Source organism: Ostrinia nubilalis, chromosome 15 (genome assembly GCF_963855985.1).
Source record: "Ostrinia nubilalis chromosome 15, ilOstNubi1.1, whole genome shotgun sequence".
NCBI lineage: Eukaryota > Metazoa > Arthropoda > Insecta > Lepidoptera > Crambidae > Ostrinia > Ostrinia nubilalis.
In genome coordinates, this window is record NC_087102.1 from 1392322 (window position 1) to 1417949 (window position 25628).

Here is a 25628-nt window from a genome sequence, read left to right on the forward strand (position 1 = left end):
TGCTCCACGGGCCAACTTTAGGCTCTGGGCAGTCTGTTACAAGGGTTGCCCCCATCAGTTTTTTTAAGTATGGTCCCCTCCACGCTCTTAAGCACATAAGAACAATACATAAGGTAGGTAGGTATGTATGTAGAGGATTACAATTTCCAGGCAATTGAGTACACAATAGCAAGATAGCTTAATGTCACCTTCTTCAACATAGGATGTACTATGAGCTCTCTGCGAAAGGGTAAATCAATGAAACAGACCATAAAATTTGTATTTTTATTATTTTTTATCAATATTATTTACAAATCTAATCACATCCGTCTTTATCTAAAATAAAATCATTAGTTTAGGACAAGAAGTTCTAAATAAAACTATTCATCACACATCTTTATTATCTGAGCAAGTTATAATACTATTGTAATTTATGCACATCTAAAACTGACAAAATATTATACAATATTTAAAAAATATAACCAAAATTTGTTTCATGTATAACAAATACAAAAAATATGTTGAATCTGTAATCAATGAGATCATTTTTAAGAACGATAAATGTCTTAACATGAGTGATGTGCATATTAACAACCTGTCCAAATTAATACGAGAAAGGGATACTCCAATTACAGTGTCCGTATTTTCAGATCTGTCTGTCTCTCTCACTCAAAGCGAGGCATGAGTAACAGCAGCAGTTAAATCCGAAAATACGGACACGGCGTTTAGTAATAGGCCCGCAGATCTATAAAAAATTTGGGGGGAATCTTGGGACACTGTCAGCATAAAAATTAGAAAGAAATTCTTTCAATACTGATTATTTTTCTATATTTTAGAACTACAAAAATAAGAAATACCCACAAATTTTGGGGTTTGGAAGGCCTAATGAGGATATGAGTAATATCAGACTGTCTAACTTGGAATGTCATAGTATTATTTACAGTAGGTACAACTTTACAGGCCAAGAGTTAACTATCACTATACGTATTGTATATCACTATCTACTTCATAAATTGTTCGAAGGCACATTTTTGTTTAGAGAACATCCTAATTTTTAATTCAACGTTAGGTTGAAGCAGAGTAAATACAAATGAGTAGGTCATCTTCATAGAAACTCCCGAGCGCGGTTTGTATGTGAGCGCGCCAATACGCACACACTGACAAAATTTAGCGTGGATTAGCGGTGAGGTGCTATTCTATGAAGTTGACCTATGAAGTCTGGTTTCTATGAAGATGACCTACTCATTTGTATTTACTCTGGTTGAAGTTACTTCTAGTGTAAACTGCATCTACTCTATTGCGGGAAATATTTACACGAAGTGACAAGTATTTGAGGTCTTTTTTTGGTTAAAATCACATCTAGTATGATACTGAAAATATACTTTCTTATTATCTACACTCCGCTATGGCCGCGTTGTCGTTACAACACTACTGTACAGTAGGTACATCACTAGTCTCGCTCGCCAGACCAAATGCAAAACCGTTATCATTAATATTTGGTTTCTATTACGATAAAATATAATCTAAATGTGAGGCTGGGTTTCGTGAAAAATGCACTGTGTAATATAAAAAAGTCAAAATACAACTTAGTTCATTTTCCTTAGCACTAGGTGGCGCTTCATATAACCACGTGACATATCACGTGAACTACAAAACCGTTTAAATTCAAATTTTGAGTTGAACTTATTTTGAATTAACCTTTAAAGTCCCAGACGGCATACATTAATGCCATAACAATTGATTATCTATTGTGTCTAGATTCGCGGGCCTTGAAGGATTAATCAGGAAAAATATTTTTCTATAACACAGTGCGAAGTTCACATCACCCAGCCGGGGTAACTATTCCGTGTGCGAGCGAGAAGGATGCGTTCCCGGGCGCGTGCGACAGAGACGCCGCGCCGGGGAGGGGGGAGTGAAGCGCGCGCGGGCCCGCGGCCGCTCAGTAGCGCGGCGCCACCCGCGGCGACGACAGTCGCGGCGAGCGGAGCGGGGAGCGGCGCGCCACCTGACAGGTGCAAAAACAGAAAATAAATGTAAGATAAGGACGTTTTTTAAGGCTACGCTAGCTTACCGCTTCAGTCTACACCTTAGGGGCTTAGGGTATGGCTTCAGTCGCCATGCTAGTTTACCTCGGGCGGGCTATGACTTAAGTCTACGCTAGCTTACCTCGGGCTTTGGCTTCAGTCTGCACCCTAGTTTATCTTACGCTATAGCTTTAGTCTTTCCGCTAGCTTACCTCCGGCTATGGCTTCAGTCGCCTTGCTAGCTTACCTCGGGCTAGAAATTCAGTCTCTACGCTAACTTACGTCAGGCTATAGTTTCAGACTCTATGCTAACTGACCTCGGGCTATGGCTTCAGACTCTATGCTATCTGACCTCGGGCTATGGCTTCAGATTTGATCTCGACGCTAGCTTAACTCGGGCTATAGCTACAGTCTCTACGCTAGCTTACTTCGGGTTTTGCCTTTCTTTACGCTAGCTTACCTCGGTCTATAGTTTCTCTCGACGCTAGCTTACCTCGGGCTATAGCTTAAGTCTCCACGCTAACTTACCTCAGGCTATATAGCTTCAGACTCTACGCTAGCTTACTTTGGGCTATGGCTTCAGTCGCCTTGCTAGCTTACCTCGGGCTAGAGATTCAGTCTCTACGCTAACTTACCTTGGACTATGGCTTCAGTCTCTACGCTAGCTTACGTCAGGCTATAGTTTCAGACTATGCTAACTGAGCTCGGGCTATGGCTTCAGATTTGATCTCGACGCTAGCTTACCTCGGGCTATGGCTACAGTCTCTACGCTAGCTTACTGCGGGATTTGCCCTTCTTTACGATAGCTTACCTCGGTCTATAGCTTCAGACTCGGTCTCGATCTCGAAGCTAGCTTACCTCGGGCTTGGGCTTCAGTCGCCTTGCTAGCTTACCTCGGGCTAGAGATTCAGTCTCTACGCTAACTTACCTTGGACTATGGCTTCAGTCTCTACGCTAGCTTACGTCAGGCTATAGTTTCAGACTATGCTAACTGAGCTCGGGCTATGGCTTCAGATTTGATCTCGACGCTAGCTTACCTCGGGCTATAGCTACAGTCTCTACGCTAGCTTACTTCGGGCTTTGCCTTTCTTTACGCTAGCTTACCTCGGTCTATAGTTTCTCTCGACGCTAGCTTACCTCAGGCTATATAGCTTCAGACTCTACGCTAGCTTTCCTCGGGCTATGGCTTCAGTCGCCTTGCTAGCTTACCTCGGGCTTGAGATTCAGTCTCTATGCTAACTTACCTTGGACTATGGCTTCAGTCTCTACGCTAGCTTACATCGGGCTATGGCTTCAGTCTTTAAGCTAGCTTACCTCGGGCTATGGCTTCAGATTTGATCTCGACGCTAGCTTAACTCGGGCTATGGCTTCAGTCTCCACGCTAGCTTATCTAGGTCTAATGCTTCAGTCTACGCTAGCTATCTTAGGTTATGGCTTCAGTTTGCACGATAGTTTACCTCGGGCTATGGCTTCAGTTCAGTCGCCACGTTAGCTTACCTCGGGCTATAGCTTCCAGTCTCTACGCTAGCTTACCTCGGGCTATGGCTTCCAGCTTCTACGCTAGCTTACCTCGGGCTATAGCTTCCAGTCTCTACGCTAGCTTACCTCGGGCTATGGCTTCAGACTCTACGCTAGCTTACCTCGGGCTATGGCGTCATTCTTCAGCATAAAGATGCTAGCTTTCCTCGGGCTGTGGTTTTAATATCTACCCTGGCCCTAGCTTACATCAGGTATTAGGCTTCAGTCTCTAAGCTAGCTTACCTCGGGCTATGGCTTCAGTCTCTTGAAGCCGGCGCCATCTTGACCAAGCTTGAGCTCCTCATATAGCGTGGGGTCAACCTCTCGCTGCGTAGGCACGGCAGTACTTGGATTCTGCAAGGTCTCCTGTCTCCACGCTGTGCTATTCGAAACGCCATTCGCTACACCGTTTCCTCCATTCGCGTTCCCATTTGGAAGTGTTCCCTATAAAATTTTAAGCATTTAAGAACTTTTTTCACGTGGGATTTCTTTAATATTCGACAATAGAATAAAGACACGTATCAGAGAGGTTTACAAGGAACTTACATTGACTACGGTGTCTGGATTTGGTTCCCTGAGATAGCTTGGGTTTTCAAACGCAACACCTCCTTGCGCCTTCAACCTAAGATTCTGGAAAAAAATAAATTCAAATTATGTCGTCGTCGTATTTTCACACGCAGTAGGTACAGTGGCGGAGTGCGAACCGATCGATAAAAAGCAGCACGCACAGGTGTAGCGCCATCTATGTTTCGTTGTATGAATTAACAGTTTGTCCCGACTCTCGGTATAAAGTAGTTCATTAAGAAAGGAAGAAGAACCATAGATGGCGCTTTACAAACAGTTGCTTATAAGTAATTAGAGGGCGCTAAATATTGGTTTACAACAGTCGTGTCTTAAATTAAGTGTCCGCTACCCAATGAGGGTTTTCGCGATTGAAGGATCCGCCAGATGGCGATACGTGAACGCGGGGTCCAGATGCTGCGTGATTGGTTATTTTTGACATGACATTGACAGGTATGTCAAAAGCCACCAATCACGTAGCGGTCGGACCCCACGTCCGCGTCTCGCCATCCGGTGAAATTTTTCAATCGCGAAAACCCTCATTACAGTTTTATTTAGTCCAGTACCTTTCTATGCCTGTAGTACAGGGCTGCTGCCAGCAAGATGGCTGCCACTAGTATGAAGGCGACTGCTAAGCCGACCGCCGTGGCGGTGCCGGCTCCGGTCACGGGCGCGGCGGCGGCGCCGTTGTCCTGCCCCGCGGTGGTGAAGATTATGGCTTCACTGAGAGATGATGTGCCTGCGAAAAAACAAATGAAATGACTGTTTTGAACGCCTTTGAGGTTGCGATCGCTACAATTAGATTTTTATAGCCTTTACTTAAATTATATTGAAGATTATTCTCTGCCATTGCGATCTAATGTACAAACTGCGGCATCTATCGGTAGTATTAGTACTTAAAAATAGCATAAATCATTCCGTAATGTAAATAGTAACGAGATGTAAAAAGAGTTATTGTAAAAAATATTAGGTACACGACTTTTTTGGTTGGCTGTATGTAATCTCTACAACATTATGATTCAGTCTATAACAATGTACTTTGCTTTACAACAAATTCATCATTTGACAATATTTTTTTCCTTTCATCCCTAGGGGTAAATCTGGTCCAATAACTGAATTCCCAAAATTTTAAACAACGTTACGTAGCAATTTTAAAATTTTGGTTGGTTGGTCTGCTATTATACATGTATGTAACCAAATGTGGGTAGCCCTAAATGGTATAATTCAATCATTACGGATGCTGTGGACAACTACATAACTTAATTTTAAATCGTGGAGGACCACTATTTTGGTCGGGTCGAAAAGGGAAAGTCGAGGGAAAAGTTACACAGTTGCCTAACACTTTTGGAAAGTTATTAGTGATTTTAGAAATTGTATAAAAAATCTTCTCTTGTAATCTTTTCAAAAAGCTAACATCGGGAATAGCAACCTCGTAGTATTATATCGTATTTGGAAAAGTCCAAAAATGTTTTTTTTTTTTTACAAAATAGTGAGTTTTAAGCAAACGATAATCTTTCACCAATGTTTCTATTACGTAACTCATTTGTTAAAACACAAAAACAAGGATATTATTTTATCATCATGCCAGAACAGCGCGGCTACTCGGACTTTTAATGAAAGTGCATATCGTGATACCAAATTGCACATCAGCTGGAATGAAAATGGCGTGTGACTGAAGTGTAGACTAGAGATGAAACGCGAATGAATTGGAGACATTACAAATTAGCGCAATAGGCTAGTTTCCTAAAAAAAATTTTTTAGTCCGTCAATTTTAGTAGGTATAAAAAAATATTTGTAATTGTCAATCAAACAAATAATTACAAAGTTATAGTGCGTTGAAGTTCCGCACGACGTCACAAAGTGCTGCACTTTTACGCACTCACTGACGTCACGGGCCTTTTCTTTGGAACTTTGGCACGCTTTATCTCTTTACATTTTCATTAGTTTTAAAAAGTGAAAAATACGTGTTGAGTAGTTTTTGATATAAGCTAACTGACGGACTAATAAAAACTCTTGCTTTTTAACCCAGGAAACATCCCTATTGGGGCACAGATGAACATAAAATCTAATGCGACTTACCAATATCGTTGGCGGACTTCACAACGCACTCGTAGCGCTTGTCGTCCTGCAGACCCGTGAGGACTACGCTGGTCTCGCTGGTGTCCAGCTTCTCTGGAACCTTGTCGCCGTACGCGCGCCAGAACACGCGGTACAGGTAGACGGTTTGAGGGTTCTTGAGAGGCGGCTCCCAGCTGGGGAGAAAAAGGGGTCTTAGCATTTGAAGAAGAAAATCTTCATCATCCTAAAATTGCCTTATTGATCCATGGATTAATGAATCATGAGCTGCCAGCGTCTCAAAAGAGCGCACGGCGAGCTTAGTAGTCTTTTGAAATACTGATCACTAACGGAATCACCCGAGGAGCACCGATTTGGGTGTGGGATCCTGATGGACCCTCATGTTTCTGGACGGGCCATTCAGCTATTCCATCTCAGTCTGCTGAAATGCTGAAGATCACTCACCTTAGCAGCACCTCATTGGATGTGGGTGCTTGATGAGCTCTAAGGTACTGGGTGGGCCAGGCAGCTTGGCGCCGGCGTCTCTAAAGCAGGTGAGCGCGCAGCGCGGAGGATCCGCATTGTTTACTCATGTTCAAACTCTAGTGGCACTGTCTTCTGAAAATGATCACTTACCTAAGCAGCACTGCATTGGGCGTAGGAGCCTGGTGAGCGCGTAGGTTCTTGGGCGGTCCGGGCAGCTTGGCGCCAGCGTCTCTGAAGCAGGCGAGCGCACGGCGGGCGTGCTATAGCGCGCACGGGGCCTCGTTGTATACCCATATCCCAGTCCATGCCCTTAGTTATATCCTTCTGAAATGCTGATGATCACTCACCTAAGCAGAACTGCATTAGGCGTGGATGCCTGGTGAGCCCTCAGGTTCCTGGGCGGTCCAGACAGCTTGACGCCGGCGTCTTTAAAGCACTCGAGAGCGCGGCAGGCGTGTTGCAGCACGCACTAGGATCTGACTTGGTTACCCATGTCCCAACTCTGGTGGTTAGTTAGTCTTATGAAAATGATCACTTACCTAAGTAGAACTGCGTTAGGCGTGGGTGCCTGGTGGGCCCTCAAGTTCCTGGGCGGTCCAGGTAGCTTGGCGCCGGCGTCTCTGAAACACGCCAACGCGCGGCGTGCGTGCTGCATGGCGCATGAGCGCGACACGCCGCCGCCGCGGCATAGTTCAAGGCACGCGCGTGGCACGCCCCAGGAGGCGCAGCAGCCGCGATGATCTATTTTCAGCAATTAGACTCTTAGAATCAGATTCAGTCATCAATCATTCAGAATTAGAATAAGCGTTTTTACACGGCCCTTTTAAATCCTACCACTACTTCAAGGCACTAACTAATATGAGCCAGTACTGAAAAGAAGCAGCGTAAGAAATTCGGATTGTAAATAAAGCACACGTTAGAGTTGCTATGCACCAAGCCACACTTGTACCAATCGTGTCGTATAGGACCGCAAAATATTTTGTGGTAGGACCGAGATGGGAATGTTACAGTTGCTATGCATCAAGCCACACCAGTCGTAACGTAAATATTTTACTTCTCCTAGGATCCGTTGCTGGACCACCAACTACCTCAGTGTTTCTTTAGTGGTATTTTTCTTTGAATTAATTGGAAAAAAAGACGTCTATTTTATTATTACAAAAGCTCACATTGTTAAGTTTTACATTCATGGTAAGTTATCAAAATACAAATTACCTACTCCTGCCTATTTCTATTTCAGGGACCTGCTGCATTCTCCACGTCAAACCTTACCTGAGCCGTCAGCCGCGCACTTCATGAGTTTGTCGAAGTCGTTCATGCACTCGGGCCGGTCCATGATGTTCTCCATGTCCAGCCGGAAATTGCACGCGTCTATGCACGCCGACGACACGTTCATCTGCGTACAAGTATCAATAAATAAAGGTTCGGTCAAACCAACGCGATCACACGCGATCAGACGGCGTGCAGCGATAGCGATCAGACTAAAGGTTCAGCCAAACTAACGCGATCACACGCGATCAGCCGGCGGTGCAGCGATGGCGATCAATGCATTTAAGTCTGGTCGCCATAGCTGTACGCCGGCTGATCGCGTTGGTTTGGCCGAACCTTTAAATGCATTGATCGTCATCGGCGTACGCCGGTTGATCGCGTGTGATCGCGCTGGTTTGGCTGAAGCTTAAATCAACTAAACGAGGCACTAATGCCACATATGTAGTCTGTTGAGATGTAACCCGTAACTTATGTGATTTTTTAAATCTTAGTTTTTTTAATTGTATTTTTTTATGTAGAGAACACCCAAATAAACTAATACAAACAGACGCAAAACATGTTTTTATTATGCACATTGTAAATTAGTATAGATGTGGCCTTGATAAGTAGGCTTAAAATACTTTATACGAAGTTGCTTTTTTAGGCTATCACTCCACTGTAAATCTAATTAATAGGACGAAGTCTAGGTAACTGGAACTGCAAGAATCATGCAACGGTGATAGGTAGGTACTCCTTTTCTAAGATAGTACCTATACAAATTGCGAAGTTGAAAAATAATCCTTGCACAAGTTTAATTTCTCCTGGGCCGAGCGTAAGAACTTCCCGACTTTTAGATGGCAGGATCTATTTTAAACAGTCTGAATCCTTATTTCATCGAGCTGTATTTAGACGTCTAGAAACACTCATAGTGACGTGCATTACTGCATTGAAATCGAGGGTATTCAATTAGAAAAATATTAACCAGGCTTTATTCTAGGAAATATGGCATTCTGAAATCAGAATGCTTAGGTACCCGTATAAATGTTTTCGAGGCAAATTGAGACTTGAATAATTTACCTACTGAATTTCTTTGTCTTCTTTTATACTCGCCAAAATACGAAAACTGTTGAATACATACTTTACTAATGCGTTAAAAAGTAACCTCCATTTTGCCAAGTATTTTATTTAACTCAAGCAACATTCTGGTTTATAATCCTAAAATACGTTATCAAAACTATACAGGGTGGAAACGATAAGTGATCTCATTCGATTATTTCTAAACTATGCAAGATAACGAAAAACTAGTTACTGAGTCTGAAATTGCATCACGAGCTCTTTCAAACTTCTTTTAAATAAGAATGCAATTTACGAGTTTATTTACTAAATAAAATAACTCTTATATTGTGTGGTTGGCTTACATTTAGTATGGAAGCTGGAAACGTTGAATTTTCGGATAGTTCTAGTTTATTCTGTAACCTACTATTGATTCCGCTTGATAGAGCTCATGAAGCACTATATGAATATGAATAACTAGTTTTTTTTTATCTTGTATACCTACTTTAGAAATAATCGAGTAAGATCACTTAAATCGTTTCCACCCTGTATGCTTTTGATTTATGTGACAAAATATAGACTTTAATCCTAAGTGCTTCACTAAAGCACACCACATCACTAGAGCTAGGGTCGCTAGGAGCCGTTATTAATTTCGGTTCTTCGTTCCCGCGGCTTTCCTTAAGACGAAATTAATGCGCAGTACGTCTCCTTTGTTTGTGAAATGTTGCCACTATTTATTTATCCCGTGGAACAAGGATTAAATGTGTGTTTTAATATTTATTACTTTTAGCAGGGGATTAGATTTTTATGTAATGTTTTGTAAAGCAGACTACATATTATGGTGTAATTAATTAATCAATGTAATGAAACGAAGTATTGTATACTTTTTTAATAAACTCCTGTTTACTTACTAGTAATAAAATTGTCTACTCTTACAAAAGTGGTCCTGGTGTTAACCGGAGCCCTAAAAAATAAACCATTCGGAAAGACGTTTTTAAATATTTAACTAATGAAATATCCATCATATAAGAAAAAAATAATGCACCTCCTGCACCTTTCATTGTTAACCATGTTGTAAAACTATACAAAAGATTCATTACTTTCCCTTTACCATTATTAAACTCTTGCATAACTCATGCAAAATTGAGTTTTCTGTTCACAAAGCGCGAGTTGGAAGTTTGGAAACTTTGCGTGAGCCGGCGTCGGACACCGGCGGCGACAACGGGACATAATTGCTGTTCGCGACAACTTTTAAGCGCGATTCAGGTGTTAATGTGTCGCCATCTGTTGGTGATTGTTTGCAAATTTTAAGGTATCATCTTGAGCGTTAAGCGTACACTTTTTATTTTGTGAACTTTTAAGAGGAGAGCTAAAGTTATAACTTTGTCGTATAGAAAATTCCACCCAGTATTTGTTTTTATTAGCACTGAATAACATTTACAAGAATTCTTGAGAATCGTACAAAGAACCTCAAACATATTATGCCTCCAACAATATAGAGCTTTGATTGTACTGTAGTTGAAGTAATGAAGCCAGTTTTACCGTTACATAAGTCGAAAGGCTTTTCATAAAAAAAGCCTTATTTTGCTCTCAATAAAGACAGCTAAGATACCTAGTTAGATGAGAGATATCTGATAATCGCCAGAAGAAAGAAAACTAAGCCGTGCTGATCTTTAATTGATTTTGCCTAAACATAACCATTTTTCTTATTTGAGAAATTGTGTGCTTATAATTAGAAACATTCTTTAATATAGGCTCCCGGCATTCGCGCCGCTAAACATTTAGGCTGAGTTGGACCATCTAACTTTAACAAACGTCAAGAGTGTGTCAAATAACATACAAAAAACATCGGTTAAAGTTCTAGTCACGGTTAAAATAAGGTGGTGCAACTCGGCCTTATCGTACCGCGTGTTTCTGGTAAAAAACGTTAAATTTTTCACTATAACACAAGATAAAAGTCAGTCTTACCTGTACACAGCAAGCAGTGACGTTGTGGTGCGGCGCGGTGGGCCTCAGTCTGACAGACACCGGCCGGAGGGTCTTCCCGAACGCGTTCTCCGCGTGGCAGAAGTAGTCGCCTTCGCTTAGCTCCGATATCTTCTTGATTATGAGACGCATGGTGTACTTTGTTGGTTCCTAAGAAGAGGGGTTCGAATTAGTATTTCGGGTTAAAAAGATTGTTGAATATGTTTAGAACGGTCCAACTACCATGCTGTTTTAGCTTTGAAATATTTGTAAAAAGAAGGGATGCCCATGGGCAAAAGAGTGCCACAGATAAGTGGTCGGGAAGTCGAGGATTATTTTGAATGTTAATTAATGACAATTTAAAGAACATTCACTTGAAAAATCTGCTTCCTCCTTTGGGACATTACATTATCATAAAAGACTATTTCGCTTCAGCACAAAGTAATTCTTAATTCGACGGCTTATGGTCACGTCTTCATGGCTCAGTAGTCAGGGTAGCCAAAAGTCGTGGGTTCAAGTGACACACCATGATCATGGCGCTTGAAATTTGCCGAAATATTGGAGGCTTCTAAAGAAGGTACATGGTAGCAATCTCGATAGTAAATAATTATTCTCTTGAGATTGATTTATATTTTGTGAAAAATAATATCCAAGGAGACGTTTTCGGCTTAATAGGATTTATAAATATTTAAATGAAAACTAACGAATCCTTGTAAGATGACGGCTGTAATGGCTCCGGCAAACGCTATCGCGGCCTCCATGAATAGCAATGAGCGCCATAATCCAATCTCGTATTAATTGGGAAGGAGGTTTGCGTCAAATATTGAGGGAAGAATAGATTTCCTTAATATTTTAATGAAAAATCAAAATTGCCGATGTATCGCTGTGAATTAAGATGGAAAAGTTAAGAAATAGTATAGTTAGTTGATGGAAAAGATAAGATAAGATTGAAGTTGAGGGAAAGCTCTTGAAAAGTTCAGCGCGATCAAACATTAATGACCTAATTAATTTAGCTTTTTGATGTAGGTATCTACATAAAACGTTTCCTTGGTTTGCTCGTTGTAGTCGTAGTTACACAATTTTAAATGCATTTACAGAGCTCTTGTGTTAATTATCCTAGTGTACATTTTTAGAGATAATTGATACCAACCTCAGGGTCAGCCACCAGCTGTATGGAGTAGTTGGGTCCATCGATGACTGGTGTCCGGCCTGTGGGGTCTCTCCAGAAAGCTATGGTGGGCTTGGGCAGCGCTTCCACCTGGAACCCTAAGATTACGGGGACTTCTCAAAGACAGTTGAGCTGATCTAACAAGCATACTAACCTCAGGGTCAGCCACCAGCTGTGTGAAGTATTTGGGCCCGTCAATGACTGGTGTCCGTCCAGTGGGGTCTCTCCAGAAAGCTATGGTGGGCTTGGGCAGGACTTCGATCCGGCATTCCAGGATCACTTGGCCTTCCCTAAGATAGTTGAGCTGTTCTAACAAGCGCACTAACCTCAGGGTCAGCTACCAGCTGTATTGAGTAGTTGGGTCCGTCAATGACTGGTGTCCGTCCGGTAGGGTCTCTCCAGAAAGCTATGGTGGGCTTGGGCAGCGCTTCCATCTGGCATCCTAAAATCACGGGGTTTCCCAAAGACAGTCAAGCTGATTTAACAATTTACTAACCTCAGGGTCAGCCACCAGCTGTATGGAGTAGTTGGGTCCGTCAATGACTGGTGTCCGTCCGGTGGGGTCTCTCCAGAAAGCTATGGTAGGCTTGGGCAGGGCTTCGACTCGGCACTTCAGGTTCACAGGGACTTTCCAGAGACAGTCTAGCTTTTGTAACAAGAATACCAACCTCAGGGTCAGCCACCAGCTGTATGGAGTAGTTGGGTCCATCGATGACTGGTGTCCGGCCGGTGGGGTCTCTCCAGAAAGCTATGGTGGGCTTGGGCAGCGCTTCGACCCGGCACTCCAGGATGACTGAGTCTCCTGCCGCCGCCATGGTAATGCCGGACGCTTGGATTGTGGGCACATCTGGTGGGATGATGGAATCGGTTACTAAGAAGGTTACGGAGTAAAGTATTTTTTTGGACAAAATTTAAACAAAAGTCCCATTTGTTATCATTGAACTCGCTAGAATCACGCACATATACTGTTTTGTAATCGAATCTGTCACGTATGTAACATTAATTTTCTAATGTTACATTAATCATCATCCTTTCCGCAGCCGACATCTTGCGGTCACTGCCTGCCTAACGATTATCAGATTAGCTAGGTACTTTTAAGCGGCGTGTAATCCAGAACTTACAAGGTATCTGACCACAATGAAGAAAGGCTTTTTGATAAGAAATTAGTTTTGCTGCATTGGGAAAAATATTCTTGGTTATTATTGGTAAAAAAGTATTGCATTAATTACAATTAACATTATTTTCTACGCTACTCACGCGAGATGTTGATCTTTCTCGCAGCCTGCATGGGGGTCCCGTAGCCGTTGTCACCATAGCACGCGATTTCGTCCATGTCGCGCGTCACGTTGTGGATCACTGTCACCATGTGCCGCGTCACCTCCTGCCTGACCAGGCGACCTAGGGGACACATAGGATATGTTAATGTGGCCCACAGTATAACAAAGGGTGGACTGGTTACAGTACACTTGTATAATCGATGCAGTCAATATGGATAAAAAAAATGTAATGAAGGCTTAATAGGTTGCCCAGATTGACTATGGTCAATCAACCAACAGATTCCTAAGGCCCAGAACAGACGGTGAAACGCAACTGCAACGAAACTGCAACTGTTACTTTTGAGTTGTATCTGAGTTTCTGCCATAGCGTCCGTTGAGAGACCACACATGACGCGACCAGTTTGAAACTTTCAGTTTCAGTTTCATTCATAAGAATCATCAGAAAGTTGCAGTTTCGTTGCAGTTGCGTTTCACCGTCTGTTTTGGGTCTAACGGATATCTACATCCTGCCAGGATACAATTCTTGGCAGCCAGATGATTTTAAACTATGACGACGTCACTCGCAGTTAAGCGGTTTTCATGCAAATGAAAATTGAATTAATTATGTTGGAGATGTCGTCTGCTCGACGAATAGGAAGGGCACGATGATTTCATTAAAGTACGACAAAAGAATTAAATATCAAATCAAATCAAATCAAAATCAAATCAAATTTCTTTATTTGCGTAATTCCAGGTAGGTACATAAAGTAATAAGATAAATGTTTTTATTGATGACAAAAACTTACTCAAAATTACAAAGACATTCGTAACGAAGAATCAATTTTTTGGTTGCTAAAATTCTGCGCTGTATTTCCTAAAAATATTGCCATACGTTTAACTTGCTTACCACTTATGTAGAGAGAGATGGTGGGCGTGGGTGTTCCCATGGCGATGCACAGGATCGTCATGCTGGATCCTTCCACCACCAGGTTGACGGGGTTCACGGTGGGGGGCTGCAACAAACACACAATACAGCCGGAGAACAAAGAGGTCTATTCCACTTTGATCACCTGGATTTGATCACCCATGTGAGGCAAGACTTGGAGCCAGATCAAACGCGAAGCTCAAGACCGAACGCGATGGAGGACTGTTGTGCACGCCCTCTGCCTCATCTAGGGGACATAGGACCTTAAGTCAAGTAAGTCAAGTGATCAAAGTGGACTCCAAGTGACACTTTGGTGTCCTTTGATCACCCATGAATAAGATCACCTGGGTGATCAAATCCAGGTGATCTAAGTGGAATAAACTAAGAAAGGACGTTTTAATTTAACAAATTTCTGAGGACAACACTATTAAGTTACTTATTTTCCTGTTATTTTTATTTTTGTGTATGATTACGTCATAAGTCTTTAGACTGAAGTAGGTACTTATACTACGCATGTATATTCACGAAAGTCTCTTTATAAAAATAAATAGTTACAATAACTCCTATGTGTTAAAATGGTAGAGCCGCAGAAAAAATTAATGATAAAGAAATTTTCCTGTACTGTTCCTTCCTATTTTTTTTTAAATAAAATAGGTATAAAAGAGTAGCTATATCTACTCGGTAAATAATTTATATTAGCTATGTTTACTATTGAAACGTCCGGAAAATAAAAAATTAAAATATCTCAATCAAGCCGCAACTCAAATGAACCATCTAGAAACTTTTCTTTTAAAAGACGTCCCAAGTCGGGCTGTAAAGAGTCACTATATAACGCCAATACCTTGGCCGATGCCTATCGCCTCCGAGATCAAACGAACCATTTGCATTTTTATTCTCCCGGGACTGCAGTCCGCAGATGAGCATTAAGCTCCATTGGGGTCGGAAAACGCCTTCAAATGTAAATCGCAGTAAAGACTCGTCTTGTTCTTACGGGGTTGGATTTGGGAAGGGATGTTAAGGATATGAAGTTTCGGTTATGGATACGGTTACGGATATTAGAATAATACTATACCGGTTTCGGTTACGGTTACGGATATGAAATTATTTCTGATTATCCGAAAGTTTCGGATAATTTCGGTTACAGATATTAGAATTTTAAAGATGTAAAATTCAAATAGGGAGATGCTGCGCGACCCACATGTCTATGACTACACCTATGATAAAGGTAAAACAGGCGGGGATATTATATGGTACCAGGTAATGCCAGGCAAGTAACAAGTACTAAAAATATTAAGATTTAGACTCCGCTTATATCCGAAACTATCCGAAACTTTTGAATCGGTTTCGATTACGGATATTTTTTTATTTCGGATATCCGATAGTTTCGGTTACGGTCACGAATATCCATAACATCCCTAATGTGGGTCTAATAAAAGCGTTAACATGCTAAACCTTCTTATAAAAATAAAAGAGCTGTAGAGAATACTGTTTTAGCTAATGAATGTTATGTTACTTTCCCCCAGATTTTGGTTTCGTTTCTTTAGTTCAAACTGTGTAGGCGGAACCAAGTATCTCTGAATGAAGATCAAGATTATATTTGTTTAAACTTTTGTTTCAAATGTTTGCGGAATTGTGTTTAATATAGGCATGATTTGAAAATGAAGTTTCCAGTATTTTCTTGCTCGATGACGTATAAAGTTTAGTCACAATAAACCGGATCTACACTTAGTAAAATTAAGGTCTTATAACTACAATTAAAACGATGTAAGCTCAATACAAAGAAAACAAAAAACGGTAGCTTGAACCAGTGGATAAAGGATAAAGTATTTAAAAAAATATTCAGTTGTAAAATTTAATATCGATACCCACAAACGAAAACTTTACTACTTTTAGGGTTCTACCCTAAACTAACGATTTGCTTTTAGTGTAAACCTCTAATTTGTAAGCGACTTAAGAGCCATGTTAACCAACCGATTCCTGCCTCCTTTGGACATCAAACGGTGTATTTGCATTTTTATTCTGCCAGAGCGGTGCCTACAGCGCGGGTTAAGCTTCATCGAGTTCTCACAACGGCTCTAAATGTAAATCGCTATTATGTTGCTTTGAGCCTACTCTAATAAAAACTGGGAAATGCCTATGAATATTTGTAAGCAGCTTTTGAACGTTCTTATTTACATTTTTTATGAACCATGATGGGGATACGTCATCTAAGAACGTCAGTTGGTTGTTAACTTTTAGAACTTTGCTCAAGGGGGGAAGAGATATAAAGTTGTAAACCCACTCTACTACGTTATTGTGAGCGTTATTTGTAGGTTTTATAGTAAGCTTATCGTCAAATCCTTGCTAACCCTTATATCCCTTTCAGCACGAGAGGAAAATTTGTCGATTTCTAAAAAATCGCGTTAGTTTCTGGAGTCTTTAGGATCTTAGTAAATAGAGAAAAATAGCGAAAAAATTTAGGGGGTGACTTTAACCCCCCTAAACCACGATCGTATCAATCCGTCATGAACCTATGAATAGCTATTTCATTACAATTACAATTTAAACTAATTAAAAAAAGACATTTTAGATATAAGGAGCTTTATTATTCTTCATAAAGACATGATATCGTAATTAGATACTAATTTCTGCAAAAAAAATCAAAAAATAGCTCATGGCCCTAACCTAGAACTCTGTCAAAACCTGAATTTTGGGGGTAGTAGCATCTTAAAATTGAACATGAGCTTTCGTTTTTAGTAATAACTTTTTTTTTGAATCCCAGATGTCGAGGCTATTATTCAATAACACATGGGGTTAGATATTTTCATAAAAGGGATCATTTTGGTTCATCTATTGGTACTAGAATCCTGGTATCCTCTCGATATTTTCACTGGTGGCTATATTTTCTACAGCGGATTTGTACTATTTGGTGGTTATGTGTCTCGGAGACATTCTTGAGTTTATTCTAGAGTAAATCTGATGTTCAGGCCTTTAAAAGATTCGAAAGGTTTCCATTACTTACATTACCAAAAATTCAAACATCGTCCCGACATGCACGCTCGTGCTGTAGAACTTTAGGAGTACCTGGTACTCGGTTACATCTAACTTTTTATAAAATTAAAGCGAATTATATTTTTTAAGGATATAATTTAAATTAATACGCACAAAATTCATTGAAATCCACAAAAGAAGTAATTTAAATAAATTAATACTTTTCACGCCTCCCGTAGTCAGGTACACGTCCATCTTTGTCACTCAACACAGTACCGACTGAACGCCATTGAAAGTTTTTGTATGAAAAATAGCAAATATATCGAACCGTATGATCGATCGGAAGCGTCTTGGCGCGGTAAAATAGATTTACCAATTCACTAGATTTTTTCAAAGTCGAACGCACTTTCGTATTATTCTGTGCTGAAAGGGATATCAACTTTGGATGCCAGGTCGATTCATTAACTTGTAACAAAATCTTCGATCTTTGGCATGTAGGTATTTCTGCTACTTACTTTACAACATACCAAGGGACACTGGCGTTTTTGTAAAAAAAATCCGAATAACATTAATGACTACCTACCAGTAGTAAAAAAGTTAGAAATAACACAGATTTATCTTGACTCGATTTTAACTTTATGCTTTTAAAAATCGCCAGCTTCCATTCAAATTAAACCTTATATTACATTAAACAATAATAGGTATCTTAAACTGAAAAATAACCTTTTCAGGTGCGATTGCGATCAAATACCTTGTTCTGCATAAAAAAACTTACAAATTGGCATTTAGCACCACAATTAGATTAAGAAACCTTACCTCCACATACGCCGGGTAGGCAGGATCGGTCCATGCCAGCAGAGTCTCCGAGGGCAGGGAATCCCCGGCGTCGGTATGCGCCTTGACCCAGACTATGTACTGCGAGTTGGGCACCAGCTTCTCAAGGGTGTACCCTGGGACCGTCACGTTGATGAGTGTCACGTTGGCCGCTGCCAGGACCGTGGGCGATTTGAAGTACAATCTGGGGTGGAGAGGAGTTGCTGTATTGTTTTGTTAATGTTCTTTTATGTTAGAGAAAGTTTGGGCCTCGAACAGTTTTGAAAATGTATTCGTTATCCTGTTCGGAATGACGTTTAAATTCAATCCAATCTCAAGTATGTTGTAATGTAAGGTTTTGTTTTGCTGAATTTCAGGCCTGGTTTAGATAGCGATAATTTCGTGGTTGCTTGGCAGTTCTCGGACATTTGTATTAAACCGTAACTGCATGTTTGCCGCATCAGAGCCTGGCCAATGAAAAGAACCACCCAGAAACCGCGTGGTTATCCTTAGAACTCTAAATCTATCTGTTAGATTTATCCAGGCTCTAATGTTAACAGAAAATATCTGGATATTGTTAGCCAAACCATTAGTATCATTTTCTTCACTGTATTATGTCTATTATAAGGACTCACGTAATCCTCACTTATACGGGATTTGGCAACACACAAACACTTTTAAGAAGGTAAAAACGTTTCGAGTCGGTTGCACGAGTCACGGTCGCGGGCAGACCGAAGAGATGCGGCGTCGTTTGCTCGGGCGCGATGAGTTTTCTTCACCCACCCCCATTTGCACAATATTTTCTAAATCCCGTGTTAGTGAGAATTTTGAAATGCAACTTGTAGGCCTAGGATGCGCGCCTCGATAAGCGGTTATCACGCCATTTTATCGATTTTGCCCATACATTTTGACATCGATAAAGTATACCGTTCGCGTTGGGGCAGAAAAGTTCTCGAGTGGCGACCACGGGCTGGAAGACGTAGCGTGGGCAGGCCTCCTACTAGGTGGACCGACGATCTGGTAAAGGTCGCGGGAAGAACCTGGATGCGGGCAGCAAAGGACCTGGAAAACCTTGGGGGAGGCCTTTGTTCAGCAGTGGACGTCATTTGGCTGAAACTAACGAAAGTAGGTATATTACGCATCCTAGCCCGGCTGAAAGTTTACAATATTATAAGGACTCACGAGTAGGATATCTTCTCGTCGGGCAGCGAGAACTGCGGCGGCTGCCAGCTCAGCGTCAGCCAGGTGGCGGAGTGCGAGGACACCGCCAGCGAGTGCGGCGGGGACGGGATGCCGTTCACTTCTTTCTCTTCTGCTTTGACAAAAACAAATTTTAGCCTTTCTTAAAACAGCAAGTTTAAGTTTGAGATTTGAGAGAATCGAGTCTTCTTCCGATAAGGCCACCCTTGGTACTATTCCACCTTGATCACCTGGATTTGATCAGTGGACTCCAAGTGACACTTTGGTGTCTTTTGATCACACACGGATAAAGCAGTCCATGCACTTTGAAGATTTGGTTGATTTTATCCACGGGTTATCAAATGACACCAAAGTGTCGACTGGAGCACAGAATAAGTAATAGTACAGGTACAGAAGGATTACTCCGCAAGACGATTTAAATAAATGCGAGTCTTCCTACGACGCGATACAGTGGAATTCAGCTCGCACAGCACTACGTACCTACAATTTTATTCACCTACAAGTTTTGTCTCTTTCTATCGCGTGCCTCTGAACTCTTCTTACGCTGTTAGGGTTGCTGTCTAGTGAAAAAATAATTAATCTACTTATTTGTAATGAGGTACGTATGTAGGTAAGTACGCATTCATTATGGAAAACCTTGGGAGAGGCCTTTGTCCAGCAGTGGACGTCATTTGGCTGAAACGAACGAACGCATTCTGAGCAGTAGTTATGGTAGGTTAGGTTCCTATACTATCCTAAAAATACCTACATGGCCAACATACCTTTCAGCATCTTTGGGAAGCGAAAAAAGATAAATCCGGTAGATTTCTTTTCGAATTTAAACACCCGAACGCCGCACAATATTTCTTTCTCTTTATGTCCATTTTTAAATAATATTCTCTATATTATCTTCGATCATAGAATTAGGTACTACAACGCACGCCAGCGTCCTGACGGGCGCGCGCGTGACACTCGACTGATATAATACCCGCCGGCGGGGCGCTTCGCTGTAGGTAATTATCGGATGTACCGCGCGGAGTGAGCCAGGCCTGACTGGAGTCTACTTTGATCACCTAGGTGATCAAATCCAGGTGATCAAAGTGGAATAGACCCATCCTTGTAAAAGAGCATTGATATGCCTAAGGCGTCTGATTTCACATGTGATGGGTATCGAGTGAGTGACACTGTTGATGTAAATTGCACAACAAAATACGAATATTTTCCCGCTTTGTGGCTTTTCAATGGATTCCATCGCAATAAGTTTCCCGTATAAGCACATTTCAAAATGCTATCGTACCTAGTAAGTTATTCACACAAAAATTTACACGAACGTACGTTTGAATTCAAAGTGTCTCAATGTTTTGTAAAATATTGATCACTTCACTACACACGAGAACAAAATAAGACGAGATTTGTGTAAACTTAAGTCAATTGAATAATAAATTAACTAACAGATCGACCGTGCTTCCCGCTCAACTACCCTCCATCGAGCCCTTTATTTGTCTTGTTAAGTTCGATTTCGATTGAGCAAATACAGGCTATGGCGTATCTCTCGTGAGTTATATATCTCAATAAGTGGTTGTATTTCAATCATTTGGCTTTATTCAGTTACATACTTTTAAGAATTCGTAGTTGTACAAGATTTAATAAGCAATAAAAACTTTGATAGCTTAAAATGAAAAATTCATGAAATTGTTTAAAACATTTCGAGTTTAGCAAAACTTGGACAAATATCCCAAAGTTATTGAAGCATAATTTTAGTGATTCCCTGAATCCAGATTTTAATAAACAAAATTTCTAGCCTATAAATCCAGAGAGTTCCTCTATTTATAATAACTTTCTAATCGCCAATTAGTGTTTTCGGGCCCGTCCCGTCTCAACAACTACTAATTAATAAAACTGACAGTTATAGCTATTTTAAATAAAACTGGTAAAACTTTTAATTCTATAAAGTTCATCAGATTTAGTGCCAAATTAAAGATACCACTCAACAAAATAAAAGAAGTGAAGAAAATATGATATAGATGACCCACGCTGAACTGTCCCACCAAACTCAATGACAGGGGGGCGCTACCATCGTTCAACTGTATGGTTTCCAACATGGCAAAAATCGGAACCAGCGATCCGGTATTGACGGTGGCGCCCCACTGTCAATGTCATCGATAGGACAGTTCACTATTTTGGAACTATATCACTTTTGAAATGACACAAAAATATTGGATTTTAGCAAATCTATTTTAGATCCCAAATAAGTATAATAAAGCATGTTGAATTTCGGGCCATCCCTTAGCTATCTTCAGTCAGATATTGGAATACCTCGAATAATGTCTAATGACGGCCTTTGAATACATAATGATATCACCCAAACGATCAGATTGGGAGCGGACCGAATGTTTCTATACATTTGATTTCAAATTCTCGTCTCTAATAATGAATTTAGAAGATTCCATTATTTTTTTGCATGATTGCTCTTGGTCTAAACTTATTAGAATACGAAATAAGTATTGATTGAAAGTCATTAAAGTAAAAAGTACCTAATAATAACACCGAAATTAAGAAATCTTATTAAAAGAAATAATTGAATTTAAAAACCTTGACCGATACACAAATTATAATTACGAAATTGTTATTTGATGATTGAATTAATTAATATTTGGATTGTTGTTACTAACCTTTCTGTTGCTAACAGAATTTTCAAATGTGGTTTCTATTATCCTTTCTTATCTTTTGGGTTTGCTTATAACACAATACATTGCTAAAACCGTGGTCACAAGCAGACTGGCGGCTCGCGGCGTCGTCCGTTCGGGCGGACTTGAATATATCGGCTACCCTCATATTGTCATTTGTTACAATAGACGTGTTGACACCACCAATCAATTGACGTACTTTTTAAAACTGTCAAAACGAAACTCTCTGATAGATTTTGTATGGCACTACGAGCAAGTGACGTCACTATTTTGTCAACTCAAATTAAACTACTTTTTACAATTACAATTCGACCAAAAATCTTAATTTACAGGTAATTTAAAAATTAATTAGTTTTTAAGACCAGAATGAAGTGTCTTTTTAGAAAAGTTGTGATTTCGAATTATTGGGGAATGGTGTCAAATTGTCTATAATAAAGTATTTTTCACCTATGATGATCTCTTTGACACTTCAAGGTTATCCATATTAGGCATACTAAATTTGCAGAATTTTTGAAAAATTAGTTGTATTTTATTAGCAATACCTACCTATAATAAAAAAAACTTGTTGTTTGTTTGTTGACTATATGAGACAATTTGATGAAACTTTACAGCATAATAATTGTTATATTGGAATAATATATCGATAGTGGAAGTATCAATTAATGTAAGGGACAAAACACGACTTTTCAATATACCTAGGTACACTCGCAAAGATTTGTGGCAAAATTGAATTTCACCCGGCAAAAGCAAGTCACACAAGTAGGTACGCACCACCTCGCGTGAAGTTGATTATGATCATGCTGGAGGGTATCGAGGAGCCGTGGATGCCGTCACAAACATGTAGTTCGTGCTTTAGGGAACAATAGGTGTAGCGCTAAACAGAGTCAGAGCCTGAGGTGTGGGAGCGGTGACATTGACATATTAAGACATGCCAGAGCATACAAATCTGAAGTCTGACTGATTTGACCGTCAGAAAAGCATCCTCTTGTGCTGATCCCATACTTCAAACACTGACTCAGTTAAGCGCTACACTTATACATTATAGTACAAGACTCACCGCCCTGCGTGAAGTTGAAGATGATCATGCTGGAAGGTATGGAGGAGCCGTGCTGGTTGGACGCCACCACGAACATGCGGTAGGTGCTGTTGGGAATCAGGCCTCGCAGCTCGATCGACTTCTCAGTGGTGTTCATTTGCATTCCCTGTGCCAAGAAAAGACATACATTTTACAAAAAATCTTTGGTAATAAGACTTTCAAATAAGATGTTTTGAGCTGGACGTCAGCCGAGTGTTTGCAAAACACCAATATTTGGTAGTAGTAATTGTATGTAATTTATTTTTCAACACAGTTGTCATCCGTGTGATATCCTGCAAACCGATGACCCACCGACGCGACGTCCACTTCAAAATGACATTTTAATTGAAAGAGTCCAGTAGATGGCACACTATCAGTCAACTGAGATAATTTGGAAGCTGACAAAACGAGATTCCGCTATGGATATTGCATGAGAGGATAACTTTTCGCCAACTCAATTGACTTACATTTTATTATCACCCAGTTTAGGCCAGGGTCCGTTGAAGTCGATATGTTCGTGCAGTTGTCTCATGCCCGTTTTCACCATCAATCCATATTTTTTAAGTGACCCCTATGGTAGCACTTAACAGGCTTTTTGTTTTCATAAGGGTCACTTAAAAATTTGGGATTGATGGTGAAAACGGACATCAGTGTCCAGTTCAGCTTACCTGTGTCAGCGATGGCAGTGTATTGGCGTTATACGGCTGTGTTCCGTTGCTGAGAGAACACTACATAGACAGTTTCGTTGTCAGCGTCTCACTAAGTTCAGGGCAGGGTCCGTTGAAGTCGATGTATCCATGCAGTTGTCTCGGTGTCTAGAACAGCTTACCTGTGTCAGCGATGGTAGTGTATTGGCGTTATACGGTTGTGTTCCGTTGCTGAGTTGCTGCCAGAACACTACATAGACAGTGCCGTTGTCAGCATCGTCAGGTGCTACCCAGTCCAGGGCGAGAGATCCGTTGGAGTCGATGTGGGCGTGCAGTTGTCTTGGTGGTCCAGGTAAGAGGCCAGTACCTGGTGAATAAATATTATTTCAAGGTTCTGCTTCTTGAGATAAAGTGGCGATAATTTTCGAACGTCCCTATGGTATCTCTTCAATGTTTGTGTTTTTAATTTTGATTGAAAACATTTTATCAATGACAGAATGAAATATTTTAAAAGGAGTGAGAAAAGGAAGCGTGGGCAGGCCTCCTACTAGGTGGACCGACGATCTGGTGAAGGTCGCAGGAAGAGCCTGGATGCGAGCAGCGCAGGACCGTTCATTGTGGAAAACCTTGGAGGAGGCATTTCTCCAGCAGTGGACTGAAACGAACGAGAAAAGGAAGAAAAACATCCCCCTTATTAACAAAGATTAAAAAAATATCTGAAAAATTACTGGAATTGAAATCCGAATCCACATTATTTTCTAGAATCTTCACACCTTCATCTTCAATACTAGAACCACTTACCCTCTTCAAAGCATTGCACGATATTGCCGATGTATGGCACACATGTATTGACTCCACCAGAGTATGCGCCCGCGCACACTCCGCGACAATTCTCAGGCACGCCGCGACGCGCACAGCACGCGGCGTGGTTACGACCTAGGTAATAAAAGGTCGGAAATTAGTTAACCTAGAATTCAGACCTAACTGTACATTCTTAGGCTTTGTTGCACCATCTTACTTTAACTATAACAAACGTCAAAAATCTGTCAAAGTTAATAAAAAAACACTGGTTATCATTGTAAAGCCTGGTCCGTGAGCACGTAGAATTTTGTCCAATGACCCCAAGCTACCAATCCTTATCGCTCGCGCGTAATTATATTGCAGTCGCGACTGTCCGACGGGCGCCCGCAGTGAGTGTGCGAACGCGACAGCAACATAATTACGCGCGAGCGATAAGGATGGGTAGCTTGGGGTCATTGGACAAAATTCTACGTGCTCACGGACCAGGCTTTAGTTACGGGTAAAGTTAGGTGGTGCAGTGCAACGCAGCCTTTGTATACTTTATACAGGAATCAGTAATGCATTTGTATCGTCATTTTAATAGACATATTTTATTAGTTTTAATAATATTAAATGAAACATATGCTGTACTGTAAATGAATTTGGTGTGATCGATCTCTTATACGACGCAAAATAAGCAAAGACATGAAAACTAGTTTCAACAGCACAAATCAGCCCTTATTTATAATGTAAAATAAGCGTGTTGCTTCTCTTTACTTTTGTATTAAAAGTGGTCCTCCTAATGATCTGTTTCCTTTTAATAATACTTTTTCTATTTTATTACCTCCAGCACCACACCGCAGCAGTTTGTGGAAGTCCTGAGCACAGAGAGGAGCCAGCGTCCTCAAATCCGACATCTTGGCATCGTACGTGCAAAGTGGCATACATACACCGGCTAATTGGACCCTCTCACAGCACTCCGTGACGTTGTAAGAGTTGGCTGCTTCTTCTTCTTCTTCGATCAACTGTGAAAGAAGAAATCATTAAGAAAAACCTAAGCACCAGCCGTAAATGTTGTCCCGAAGCTAGATTTGTATGTGCACTCTGGAAATGGTCTAAGTACTGAATAAGTAACTCTGACTTTCTCTTTAAGATTTCTCTCTTGTAAAACACAGTCGTTCATTCCTTCGTTTAAGTTAAAAACGTGCACTGTTGCTCAGAGGCATAATACAATAAAGGATT

The 25628-nt window shown here is 40.8% G+C and overlaps 1 protein-coding gene across 1 annotated transcript in view; it reads right to left on the reverse strand.

Annotated features, from left to right (window-relative positions):
• Positions 1-250: 250 nt before the first annotated feature.
• Positions 251-25628, reverse strand: part of LOC135078586 (Ig-like and fibronectin type-III domain-containing protein 1) — a 221827-nt gene continuing 196449 nt past the window's right edge. Inside the window, exons 15-31 of the mRNA XM_063973116.1 lie at positions 25231-25411; positions 24408-24542; positions 23789-23973; positions 22942-23086; positions 19201-19330; positions 18022-18223; positions 14218-14323; positions 13312-13452; positions 12723-12901; positions 10890-11057; positions 7893-8016; positions 7163-7364; positions 6162-6334; positions 4649-4821; positions 4068-4151; positions 3765-3965; positions 251-1984 (exon numbers count right to left, since the gene is read on the reverse strand). Of these exons, the coding sequence (XP_063829186.1) occupies positions 3771-3965; positions 4068-4151; positions 4649-4821; positions 6162-6334; positions 7163-7364; positions 7893-8016; positions 10890-11057; positions 12723-12901; positions 13312-13452; positions 14218-14323; positions 18022-18223; positions 19201-19330; positions 22942-23086; positions 23789-23973; positions 24408-24542; positions 25231-25411 (2523 nt within the window). The 3' untranslated portion in view covers positions 251-1984; positions 3765-3770. The remainder of the gene's footprint in view (positions 1985-3764; positions 3966-4067; positions 4152-4648; positions 4822-6161; positions 6335-7162; positions 7365-7892; positions 8017-10889; positions 11058-12722; positions 12902-13311; positions 13453-14217; positions 14324-18021; positions 18224-19200; positions 19331-22941; positions 23087-23788; positions 23974-24407; positions 24543-25230; positions 25412-25628) is intronic.